The following is a 13,304-nucleotide window of genomic DNA, read 5'->3' as shown; positions in this document are numbered from 1 at the left end:
CTTTGAATAAACAGACTTTGGTGCTCTGTTTTCTTTGAGTTTAATCACTGCATGTGCTGTGTTTCCAACCCTAATTCAGCCTTTTTCTACATCCCATCTGTAATAAGCATCTGCTGTGCTAATAACCCTGTTCTCTTGCTGTGTGCAGACCAGTGGTTTGTTTGCTGACTGAAGCATTAACCTGACTCCATGGTGAAGCAGAGCACATAATCTTTCATTCTCTTGTGTGTTCTTGCTTCTAAAACTTTCAGGTTTGACCTCAGTGTTTGGAGTTTTTGATAGAGGCCTGATTGTGCCTAACATATTAATTAATTAATGACAGAGGAGACAGGCAACTGATTATCTTCTGTGTTAGATGTAACAAGGTGCTCTTCAGCCCAAATGTAGGTTGCTGAGAAACATTTCTGTTTATCTGCCTGCTGGTAATCATGAAATGCTTCAAAAAACAACATGCGAAGAATTTCTTTTTCACAGCTTAGAACATCTACAGCTAAGAAAATCAGCAGGAGCACTTAGACTTTTGTCTTCAGCTCTGCCATAATAGAGAACTTTCCATACCTGTAAAATGGAAGTGTTTTTTTGGCTGGTCTGTGACCTTACACTAATGTTTGTACCACTGCCCTGTATTGTTTCCTGGTGCTGTAGGTTCCAGATTGCTGAAATTGATTATTAACTCTTGGAACCTCTTTGAAAATTCTTTCTTCTCCTTGCATAATTTGCTAAATTGTGCTAGGTGACAGTGATCTGGAGGAACTTGTAGATGTGCACAGTGAGAGGAGGTACTTTCACATGGGAACAGCATGATAAGGCTTGTAAATTCAGCAGTGTGATTTCATAGATGGAATGAAAGCAAAAGTTAAATTCTTTATATATTGCACTATTAAAAAATGTGTCTGTGATCAGGTTGTACTGTGAACAGAGTTAATAAACTCCTAGAAGCACACATAGTTTCCTCATTGCCATTGATTTCTCATCTTCCCAGTTGTAATTCCATTTCCCTGCGGATTTGTATTAAAAGTAATAATAATTTTAAAAATATTCACTTTTCTCATGGACCTCAACAGAGCAGGATAGATGGTGGGATAGCCTCGAGGAGCTGCTGCTTCTGTGATGGTTCTGGTCTCCAGTAGTTGGAGCTAACACTGAAGTGAATGGCTCAGCTGATCTTCTCTCTGCGTTGATTATAAATATGAATTATTCCTAATATTAATAAGTACTAACATTTGATGTACAATTTTTTTTTAAAAATTCCTTTTTCTGCTGTCTGCTCTGGGACCTAGTTGACTAATACACACTCAGGCTACCTTGATCCTTTTAAGATCTTGAGTTCAGTTGTGTTTTTGTCCCTGCATTGGTGAGCCCATCTCTGGGCTATTCAGCTGGAGAAACAGGATGCTGACTGAGCTGTTTGTTCTGAACAAGCAGCTGGATGGTAAATACCAGCTGAACTGCCCATAGATGCAGACAATTTGAAAGGGCAACCTATCCCAATATTTAAGTAAACTATATTGCTGCAGTGGGTAAAAGAGCAGTTCTGCTGTGTGTCTTCAAATCAGCATTTACTGTAATTTCTGATATAGAAAATTCTGTATATTCTGTAACACGCTGTTTGGGGCTTTGTGTTCTGTGCATCAATGATGATTTTGTGCTGTGCATCACTTCACTGAACCATAATGATATGGCTTTATCTTCCATTATTGTTGTTCCATACTTGTTTTTACTAGTCCAAGAATTTTTGCAATATCTCTCTGGGATACTGTGGGAGAAGAGTGCTTGTTAGGCTAATGTTTTTGAGGGGGGTTTTTTGTGAAAGCTTCAGAGAAGCAGTGTCCTTGAAGATGCAGATAAAGCAGTATGTTTTCAAAAAGCATTTAGTTTCCAAGGATATCAGTTAATGCTGTTTAAGTTAACTGCTTTATTTGCAGCCATAATGAGATATTTCAATGACAGAATAAGTTCTCTTTCTTCTCCCGAGATCACTTTTGGGAAATGTGCAGGCACAACAGTTTCATCAAGAAAGTGTAAAACTGGTTTTTTGTTTGATGTGTAAAACAGACCCTGTGAAATCAAAGTCATTATGTAATGTTGCCAGGGAGCTTTCTTGCTACCACTAGGGTTGGATGGGTTGGGACAAATCAGGATTCTTCAGGACAGAAAACTTAATTTAACAAAAAAGGCCATTTCTTCCTCAGCTCACTGTAAATCAGTGTTAGAATGCATCTCTGCCCTGCTCTGTTGAATACTGATGAATGGATCACATTTACATTTTCAGCTGCGATTTGAACCTCCACCCCAGCAGAACAGAAGGCCTTTTAAAAAGATTTTTCAATGCCAGTATACGAGTGGCTTTCACATTTGCATTGGAGGATTGATTTAAAACTAAATATTAGCCTTTTAATCCAGGACTGCAGGCAGTGATTTAACCCATACTGCTCACAGCTTTAGGACCTTTTTGTGTGGTTCTTTGCTCAGTTATCTTCCTGTACACAGAATTATTTAGGTTTACCAGAATACTGCAATTCTGTAAATATTTTTCTTTTACTTCAATATGAGAAGTCTGAAATATTTTCTTAGGCTTTAAATTCTAAACAATTCTAGATAAATGTTAAGCAGTATATAGGGGCTGTTGTGGCTTAGGGTATTTTTTGATGTTCCCATCGTGGGTGATCTGTGCTGCAAGTTTACCTGCAGCAAAAGATATGTTGTTCACATGGAATTTTTTGTGTTATTATTGGTTGTTCTTCATTCAGTAGTTAGCTGCTTCTTAAGTGTTAAGTAGTTGTTCACATTTTAATTCAAAAGCTGCAAGCCTCCTGTGTATTTTCTGTCAGCTTTTCATCCTGAGACTTCTCTGTAGCAAGGTTCTTTTTGTTCAGTTGAACTTGACTTATCAGTGTTTGCATGGCCTGTTCCAGGTGAGGATAAAATTGAGGGATGTGCTTGAGATCAAGGAGTTTTACATCCTGGCAAAGAAATAAAAGCCAAAAGTGCTTCCCTGGTAACATTCCAATTCTACATCATCCTTCTCTTCCCAGTGAGCAGTGTGGGTGGCACTCAGTACCTGTTCAGGCCCTGTGAGTGCACTGCTTTTATCCATTATCATTGTGCTGGTGAGGCAGGAGTTCTGGCTCCATTGCTTCATTCTTTAAGCTGTCTTATAGAATCACAGAAATTAGGAAATGTACAAAATGCCCCCTTCACTCTTCCCAGGCATAAAATTTTGGGTGCATCCATTTTAGAGAGATTGCAGTTAGGACTTTGAGATAAGTTTTTTTGTAAGTTGGTTTATGATTGGTTTTGTTTGGGCTTTTTAAAATAAGCTGACATTTGAAATAGTAGAAAAAAAGATATGCTCTTAGACATTTTGCTGATGTGTAGCTTATGTGAGCCTGAGATCCAGAGTTGACTAGATTTCAGTCCATGGTGTGTGGTCTAAATGACAGTGGTCAGAAGTGGTGCTTTGTGCTGTGGCAGTGAACATTCAGGGTACTTCAGAGAGTGACTGCCCCATCCCTGATGCCAGATCTTGCTTCATAACCAGAAGAGCAGGAAGGGAAAGCTATACTGTGGGGTTTGTGGGGCTTTAGTTAAGTTCTTCCCCTCTTCTCAAGAGAAAAAATGCTTTTGGAGGGAAGGAAGCACTGCACGTACCAGTAGATGGTGCCACTGATACTGGAATGTCTCCACTGCTGAACATGAATTTTTGTCTCCCTTGAGAGGGAGCAAACTTAATCTCTGATTGCCTATTTCAGCATAATTAACCCAAGCCTTTTCCTTATTATATTTCACCTATTTAGAAATACCCAGTCTTGGTATGCTTCCCCATGAAGAAACCTTTTGTGTCCTGCAAGGGAATAACAACAATGTGCTCTAAGACTTTAATTTTCTCCCAGGTATACTCAGTTTACAGAGATGAAATTATTAGCTCTCAGCAGGCAGGTACTTGTTGAGACCAGAATAAAACCTTCTGGTATTTGTTTTAAAAGAGTTGCCATACAGAAATCCCCTCAGTTAAATACACCCTCTTAGCTCAGCCACAGTCTTCTCTTAGTTTAGCTTTTGTGGGTGTGTGTGAAGTAGTGAGACTTTCACTTCTCTCAAAGTTAATGGCTAAATGCTTAATAACATGGTAGTAATTTGATGTGGGTAGTCAGCCTTGACTGTGTGTTCCAACAAGCTTCAAAAATGTAAATACTGCTTCAGTTATTGATTAACAGAAGAGATAAAACCTCTTAAATAGGTAACTGAGATAGCCACAATGTTTCACCAGGAGTCTTGTGTTACCAGGAGGCTGCCTGGTTATGCTTTTTGGGGGAGTATATTCTGATGCTTCTAACCCACAGTTGAAATACATAATTGTCTCTTTCTGTAAATGGGTATTAAATGTCTTGGAAATGGGCTCCAGTAACAGGAGAAGGGAGGCAGTTGTGATGGCTTTGTTTTTGAGTTTTTGTCTTGATGCTCTGTGCTTTTGGAATTTTTTTTTTTTTTTTGTTAGCATATTTTTTCTTTTTTGTTTTCCTTTCCTGAGCACTAGGGGAAACCGTAATTCTGCATAAAGTGTAAACTCAAGATGCATTTTTCCCTTACAGGCAGTTTCTCAGTAGAAGCATGCAAATTTAGGATGTTCCTCTCCACTTACTTTGGCTTGTTCTAGAGTTCATCTGTTTACTGCATTAACTTAACATTCTGAAAATAAATCAAAAATACTTCCTTCAGCTTGTTAGATGATATTATGAGGCCTCAGAGTGCAGTTGGATTCTCTGCATTTAAAACTGATATATACACAGCTGGTTTGCATAAATGTGCAAAGGAAATCTGTGTGAAGGCATGTAATTAAGGCAAGAGAGAAGGAAATAAGGAAATTCTATAGAAAACTTGGAAATATTACCATTTGTGGGAGTGTTAGCTGAAGTTTTGGGAAATGAGTGGCCACATCACATCTGCTCAGCTTTCTTTTATGTAATAACTACTATTCATTTAGGAGTTTTCCACCTTAAAAGTAAAGATATTCTCTACCTTCCTAGTTGTGTCTTCTGCTTTTCAGAAAAAATCTTAATACCTTGCCATAATCCATAGCCTTGTCTGTAAGAACCTTTTTTTGCATTTTGAGATGGATCTGATCTGAATTTTCTTTCTGTTTGGTAGTTTATTGAAAGTCAAATTCTGTAGTTGATGGAATTCAGCATTTTACCTATGGCAGGAGTTAAAAAGGAAGTGAACTATGGAGTATTCCAACAGGATATGGGGGTTTACTTTCTTGTATTATTTTTAAATGATATTTCATTCTGAAGTGGGCCAAAAAAATTGCATGTGTGTAGTTCTGTCAGTGCATTGATTCTTTTCACAAGTAAAATGGTACCCATATTTGTACACATAACTACATTTTTGTCTATAAATTGTCTATTTTATCCTCTCCTTTGTTTGCAGGTTGGATTTGCTACCATTTTATGCAAGACTGGTTGCCACATTGCATCCCTGTATGTCTGATGTAGCAGAGGATCTCTGTTCCATGCTGAGAGGGGATTTCAAGTTCCATGTATGTTTTGGTGCTTTATATTTTTATTAAAACCAGATCAACTAATCTCATAAGTTGACCTTTGGGGAAAATACCCACTTTGTATTGTGTAGATACTACTTCTAAAATTCAGTGCATATTTTTCTGTCATCTCAGCAGTTGTAGAAAAAAGAAGAGAAAGTTTTGTAATTTTGTAAGTCTTTCTAAAAGAGAAGTTTTTGCAACTTCCCATATATGCTTACATATTTATATAAATGAACTGTACAACAGTTACAACAGAAGTTACAAAAATTAGATGCTCTGCTCCATCTGTTAAGAGTTTTCTGTAAATAAATAACTTGTTTTTAAAGTGAGACCTGACCTATTCTAGCATTTCCCACTACAAGGCCCCTATTGGAGGGATCAGTATTATCATATAATATTTAATTAAAATTAGATTTTACAAATTTCATCTATCAAAATTTTCCACACAAATGTATTTTTCAGTGTAGTTTCCTTCACTTTCCTTTTAACTGTTATAACCAAACTTGTTATGGTGCACAGTGACAATTTCTTCACCATTTTCTGAGCTCTGTGGCACAGCTTTCAATTTTTTTTCTAATATTGACATGAAACATATGTATAATTTGTTCAGACTTACTTGAATCTTAATGTTAACTTTCTCAGAAAAACCTTTCTGTTGGGGAAATACAATTTTCTATTTTGCAGGTTATGTTTAGACATTGATATATATATTAGTGTTTGGTTCCTAAATATATGCTGAATGTCAGTAATTTTAAAAGTCTGCACATTACTAAATCTGACTTAAAAAACCATCAATAATTAATGTTTCCTTGAGGATAGTACAAGTGGCCCTATTCACATAGAGACTTCTTATTGATTCTGAAAATACAGAATCTAGAATACTTTATCACCACTTCACTGGGGCAAAGGAGGAGGATTTGTGGCTATAGGTATGTTAGAGGAATTAATTGTTTTGGGGGGTGGGGGGATGGGGAACAGAATTAAAAATCTTCTGAAGAAACAAGATGGTAGGGAGGGCTTTAGGAAACCCAATGAGAAGTAAAGGTGGAGCTTGAGGAACCAAAGTGGTACCCAAGACTGCTGAATTCCCAGCTGTGTTTTGTGCATGTTCAGATGAAAGTAATTTAGAAGCAGTGGGTATTTTTGAGGGCTTACCATCAATTTTTGGTTGTTTTTTAGGTAAGAAAAAAGGACCAGATCAACATTGAAACAAAGAATAAAACTGTGAGGTTTATTGGTGAGCTTACCAAGTTTAAGATGTTCTCCAAAAACGATACTCTCCACTGTTTAAAGGTTGGTGTTGTGATAGTCCTGTACTCCTGTGCATGCTGACAATGTCCCCCTCCTATTCCCCTTCACTTACCTGCTGCTGATGTTACCTGAATTCATTACATGGGATGTTTTACACCCCGGTGTCTGTGGCTGCTGTGTATGAGGAGACTTTTAAAGCTGCTTTAGAAGTTAGAAGGTTTTACCTCTTCTTATGGGAGGAATATATTAAAATAAACTTCTACATTTGGACATCATTTTCTTTGGAAGTATGGCACACATTGCTACTTACTAATCTGCTGTACATTGTAAAACTTCCATAATTTTGATTTCAATTAATGATTTTGTGGAGAAAATAGCAATAAGGGAGAGAGACAGGAGGCAGAAAGCATTTCAGTGATGCAAAGAGGCTTTTATGCCATTTTAGCAGGTGCTTTTGTTTGTTGAGGAGCAAAACATCTCTGGAAAGCATGTCTAGGCACATCATCTCACTTTGCATGTGGATAAACATTCAAACTTTGAATTGGGACCTCAAGTCCCAAAGTAAAAATAGGTTTTAAAAAATAAGAGTGCCTTTAATAAAAGACTCACAGCTTATCACTTTCTATATGAATAGTTTCTATTCATTGACTTGTTAGATATCAAAGCTGAATTCCTAAAGAAATCATAATCACTCATAATTTCACCTATCTTGTCTATAAAATGCTGTAAAATGCAAAACTGTATTAATTATAGTTACTGCTCAACTGCAGACAGTGCAGTTAGCTGTGCTCTGAGGTTACTGTGCAGTATTATTGAGTGGTTTGGGTGGGGGTTTTGTGCTGGTCTTTGAAAATAACCTGTTCTTATGAAGCCTAAATTTGGAGTCCACAGACTGTTCTTATAAGAATTTTAAAATGAGATTAATCTTTTGAATATTTGTAGAATGGTTTGGGTTGGATGGGTCCTTAAAATCATCTGGTTCCAGCCCCCTGTCTTGGACAGGGACTCCTTCCTCTAGACTTGGTATCTCAGAACTCCATCCAAGTGGCCTTGAACACTTCCAGGGATGGGACATCTACAACTTCTTTGGGCAACCTGTGCCAGGGCCTTGCCAATCCTAGCATCTGATCAGTGAAATCCATTGGCATTTATTCCATAAAGAATGTGGTACCCCAGCAGAGTGTCCAGTCTGGTAGATATAACTTGATGTTTTCTGCAGCTGAAAAAGATGTTTAACAAGCTGTGCTTTTGTGTAAATACATACCAGATGCTTCTGTCAGACTTCTCTCATCACCACATTGAAATGGCGTGTACCTTGCTGGAAACCTGTGGAAGATTCCTCTTCAGATCACCAGAATCTCACCTAAGAACCAGCGTTCTTTTGGTAAGAGGGAACTTCTTGTCTTATGGGGGAAGGTGCCATTTTCTGAGTTAAAGCAATTACTTGTTTTTGGAACTATTCTCGAGAACTCCAGTTGACCTAAAAATCTCTTAATGACTTGGAAAAAAAATGCAAAACAAGGAATTCAATTTCTGAAGTAAAAAGCTATTGCTATTGAACTTCTAGTAATTCAGAGGCAGGGCAAACCCAGGGGATGAGGTTGAAAGAATGTTGTAGCTGTACCCTGAACATGCCTGAAATAGTGTTTGAGGGAAAAAGAGTAGTGAATAGAACCAGACATGATTTCAACTGGAAGTGAAGACATTTTGCAGGAGGTGATTTCTATGCCCTGTGTAATGATCTGGGATTCTAAATGTGAAAAAAAAAGTTTATGAAGACACTAAGAGAAGCAGTTTCAGAAGTAGAGATCAGGAATTAACATTAGAATTGGGATCTGTAAGTCTGGAGAAGTACTGGCAAAGACTTAAAACCAACAAGAAGTGAATATATAATAACAAGAACTGAAAAATATATATACTGACTTGGGAGACGATCCTAAAACTCTCTGTCCAGGGCAAGAGACAAAGTCAGACATAGTTGAAGAAGACCTTCAAAGATAGATTCACTTTCTCTTAAACCAGTAGTCTCTCTTCTGTTAGTGGAGAAGCAGTTGCATACTTGGGTATATTGTTGTACAATTTCTTTTCCACAAAATACTGTTTTTTTTCTGAACCTCTTTGAATGTCAGAACATCTGTTGAGGTGGTAGAGTCATGAGAGGAAAGAGAAGGGTAAATTAACTGCCCCTTCCTTGGCTCTTACTTTTTGTAGCAGTGCACTTTGTATCTTGAAAGGTTTGAGTCTCAATTTGCTAAAGGTTTGCCAGCTGATGTGTTGTATTGTGAAATATATTCCTTTCCATAATCAAGGATTTTTCCCCTGAAAACTCAGTTCCATTAGCTTTAAAAGACATTTTACTCATTGCTATTACTTTATGGTAGTTAATAAAAGTTTTAGAAGTCAGGAAGAGTTAAATACTTATACCAGAGCTGGTTTTTGTAACTGATTGCCTTTAATGTTATGCACTATAAAAATGCTGACTGTTAGATTGGATTGCTGGAATCTGCTGGATGAATGCTAAACATGGCTTAACTGGGAAGTGCAAGACAAACCACAAACACTGTTTGAATTACTGAGCCTTAAAGCCTCACAAGGTTTTGGATAAGTAGTTTTTCTTATGCATTGAGGAACCAGGAGAAGGTGAAAGATGGAAAATAAGTTTGGAATATCTATTTATTAAGGTGTAAAATAGGCTAAATAGAATTGTATTCTGCATCCATCTTAATAGCTGCATTTTCTAACATTCTACTAAAAAACCTACAGAGATTAATTTTGACTTAAATAGTCTTACACAAATTGGATCATAGTCTCATGGTACAAGTTAGTGTGAACTGTGGAAGAGATTTCTCCCAAAGCAAGCTGATAACAATCTTGTGGCAAAAATCCAAGCAGTTGGAAAGCTGATCTACTCTTATGGGTAGAATTAAAGCCTGTTGATCCTCTAAATAATTATTGGTCCTAATCTTTTCTGCTGATGATGTATTTTGTAATAAGATTCCAAACAGGCTGCGCCTCCTGTTAAAGACAATGTTGCTTTGTCTTGGTGTAGAAGAAAGTCATAGTTAAGAATGCATTTTAAAAGTAATTAAGGAAAAATTACTTATTGAAAAGTAAAGTGTTCTGTGAGGGCATTGCTAATTTAGTGGCACTAAGTAACTTATTCTAGTGGTCATATCCTGTTTTTGTGGAACTACTTCATATTTTGCAGATTATTTAGAGATTCTTCTTTTATTAGGACAATGTTTATTTCTAGTAATGGTCTTCTTGGCAAATCTTTCCAATTCAGTGTCCTTTATGTAATTTAAAATACTAATGTAAAAATAGATTGGCTTTAGGATTGATCAGTTGATAAATGAATTACTTGAATTGGATTATTTGAATTGGAGCTTTGAAAGGAAGATCAGCTTCATCTTGATCTATGTTTCTGTAACATAATTGAGTTTAAATGTCAAATTATTGTATTATACTGTTGTGGTCTTGCTGAAAGAATATTTGAAATTCTGGTATTAAAAGCTTCCTGATGCATTTTTAATCATTTAAATTTGACAATTATTTTAAGCTTTAGGGCCAGATCACTTGTGTTAATAAATATACAGAAGGTACATGGTGGCTTCCTTCTTGGTGTGACTGCTTTTACTGGTGGTGTTAAAACTGGGAGATGTTGTTTGTACAGGCAGAGGCTGTGGCACAGTAAATGCAGTTCATGGAGAACTGTGTTAATTCACTGTAGCAATAACGTGCTTCCAGGAAATGAAAAATTTCCATTTTGAACTGTCACAATGAGTAGCAGGACAGAGCAGTGCAGGTATTAAAGGGGAGCAGGAGTTGAACAGTTTCAGTATCTTGCTATAATCTGATGTTTAAATGGCAGTCATGCTGAAATGCTTTCCAAAATTGGAATTCTCATGATGCTTAGATTTTTATTAGTTACTTTTTTTTTTTCCCCTAATGGTCACCAGATTTTCTTTTGAAATGCTTCTGTCATATATGCTACATGCAGAAAGATTGTTCTACTCACCAATAAGAAAAAGCCAAACAGTTTTAATATTTTAACATGGATGCTTTATTCTTGTTTGTGGTTTGTTTTTATCAAAGGAAAAAGGGAAATCTAATCTTTGATGTCGTGCTTTACCTGTGTAGTTCTTCATTTTAGCCTAGAAAAATGAGGACCCAAAATAGCTGATGGGCTTAAAGCACTTTGGACCATAGGTCTTGCTTTTTTCTTCTGAATTTCATCAACATTTTTATCACTACAAATAGTGTAGTGTTATGATTTCTCTTTCCTGCCTGTCCCTCTGATGCCTTACCTGAAAAATGACTGAAACAGTTTCTTAAAATGCTGAAGATTTGTAATAAGTAGAGGTTAAGACTAATACAATCCACTTACAGTTAGAACACACACTGAGGACTGATCAAAACTCAATAAATTACAGTGATGTTGAGACTTTTTTTTGTCTCTTCTGGGAAGAAACATTTTAATTGTAAACTATTACTTAAAGTAAAATGTACAACTTTTTATAACAGGAAAATACACAAATTGTGTAGGTTTAGGGGGTTTTAAATGTTATTTGCAAGCCCTTCTGCCATTTTCTCTGTTCTGCTTCACTTTGACCCACTTAATTTTTCATTTTATAGTATGGCATGATAAATGCTTTTAAGGCAGCAAAGGTATATTTTTTCTTGATCTATCAAGAGAAAATAAAGATGAAACATTTTCAAAGGTAACATTAACATATATGACATGGTAAAGTTTGGGAATTTTCTACTCTTAAGTGTTTTTTCCCCATATAAAACAATTTATGTACTCAGTTGCTAAGTGCTTGTGCATCTGCTAGGTGCTTGTAGGAAAATGTGCTGCTAGTGACAGAAATTTCCCATTTGGAAAGGAACAGTCTCACAGGGAATCAAAGGAAAGACCATTTGTGTCGTGGAAAAGGTTAAGAATGAAATGCCTTAGGGTTGGTGTCAGAAGGAGACCTTCCTGGTGATAGATGACTAAATCCAGGAGAAAACTGACATTATTTGTTGGGTTACTATGTTACACAAAGCTACTGCTCCTCATTGAATTAGCAGCTGAAACTCGGGGTTATGGAGCTCTGTGAGTACATTGACATTTCAGTGAACTGAAATGTCTGCCTTATAAAAGAAATTTCAAATTGTTCAGATTTAGTGGAAAGGCCACCAGCATGAAAAATAGTGCTTTCTCACCAATAATCAAAGGAGGTTTAAACTCTTGGTTGGTTTACAGGACTGCCTGAGTGGATATATTAATATTTGTGTGTAGGGATGAAACAGTACATACATGTTAATTTTGTTTATTTATTTGGAGTTATAAATGACTGTGTAGCCAACCTCTAGTAGCTAATAAAGTTTGCACAGGTCCAGTTTTCCTGGTGAACCACCCTGGAGTGATTTAGAATATATAGGATCACTTACAGAATTATACCTATATACATATAACTACACAGATGCATACTAAAAAGTATTTAATAATGAAATTAAGCTTATCTTAATAATAAGTAATTAGTGCTAAGTCTTGTCTGATTTTTCCTGAAACATTACTTTTTTGGTAGATACTGTTTTTCTTGCAGTCAGTTTTGCTTGGGTAAACAGCAGTAATGGAGCATGGAATAAGGAAAATTCTATTATCTAAACCTTTGGAAATTGATATGAAACCATAAAAAACTCTCTGCAGTTACATGCTGATGTAAAAAGTAGATTGCCAGTCTTACCATAATTCACTGTGTTTGTGTCAAGACATCAATATTTCAGCTACTTTAGTTAAGTAAAATCTAGTTAAGTAATGTTTTAAACAGAGTTACTAGTAGTCTTAGGAACCATTTATCTGAATAGTAGCATTAAGATTTTGAGTTAAATCTTAAATACTTTTCCAAAACCGTTTTTACCACAGGTGGGCCATTATAAAAACAGGGATCATAAAGAAAAATGACCATGGAAAGAGCAACACAGAACCATATATATGTACTTTGTCTTTTTTTCTCTCTACCCAAGCTTTTAACTTACTTTTCTGCAACCCTTGATATTTACTGTATCCCAAATGTAACTCTAAAAGCCTTTGGCTTGAAAATGTGGCATGTCAGCATCTCTAACAGGTCATTTGCATTTGTTTCCAGGAACAAATGATGAGGAAAAAACAAGCAATGCATCTTGATGCACGCTATGTTACAATGGTAGAAAATGCCTATTACTACTGTAATCCCCCTCCAGCTGAAAAAACTGTGAAGAAAAAACGTCCTCCTTTGCAGGAATATATCCGTAAGCTTCTTTACAAGGATCTCTCCAAGGTCACCACAGAGAAGGTAAATCCTTTCAAAATCTTTAATACAGTTTTTACTGAAAGTGGTGTAATAGTAACTTTGGAGAAGATTTGGGGAGGGCCGTGGTTTTTTCGTTGCAAGGAAGAGGGTTCGTTTTTGTATTCATGAATAAAATGGTTAATTTCTTTTATTGGAGCATGTAGAAGCTCCAGTTGTGGACATGTGTTCTCAAC

At 36.3% G+C, this 13,304-nt stretch overlaps 1 protein-coding gene across 1 annotated transcript in view; it reads left to right on the top strand.

Moving 5' to 3' along the window:
- The window catches only part of UPF2 (UPF2 regulator of nonsense mediated mRNA decay), a 52,897-nt gene that overhangs the window by 15,854 nt on the left and 23,739 nt on the right, over positions 1-13,304 (top strand). The window contains exons 9-12 of the mRNA XM_064421770.1: positions 5,431-5,539; positions 6,722-6,835; positions 8,061-8,177; positions 12,928-13,113. Coding sequence (XP_064277840.1) covers positions 5,431-5,539; positions 6,722-6,835; positions 8,061-8,177; positions 12,928-13,113 — 526 coding nt within the window. The remainder of the gene's footprint in view (positions 1-5,430; positions 5,540-6,721; positions 6,836-8,060; positions 8,178-12,927; positions 13,114-13,304) is intronic.

The sequence above is a fragment of the Passer domesticus genome, chromosome 5 (assembly GCF_036417665.1).
Source record: "Passer domesticus isolate bPasDom1 chromosome 5, bPasDom1.hap1, whole genome shotgun sequence".
NCBI classification, from domain to species: Eukaryota; Metazoa; Chordata; class Aves; order Passeriformes; family Passeridae; genus Passer; species Passer domesticus.
Note: the sequence above shows the minus strand (reverse complement) of the source record. Positions and strands in the feature narration are given on the sequence as shown.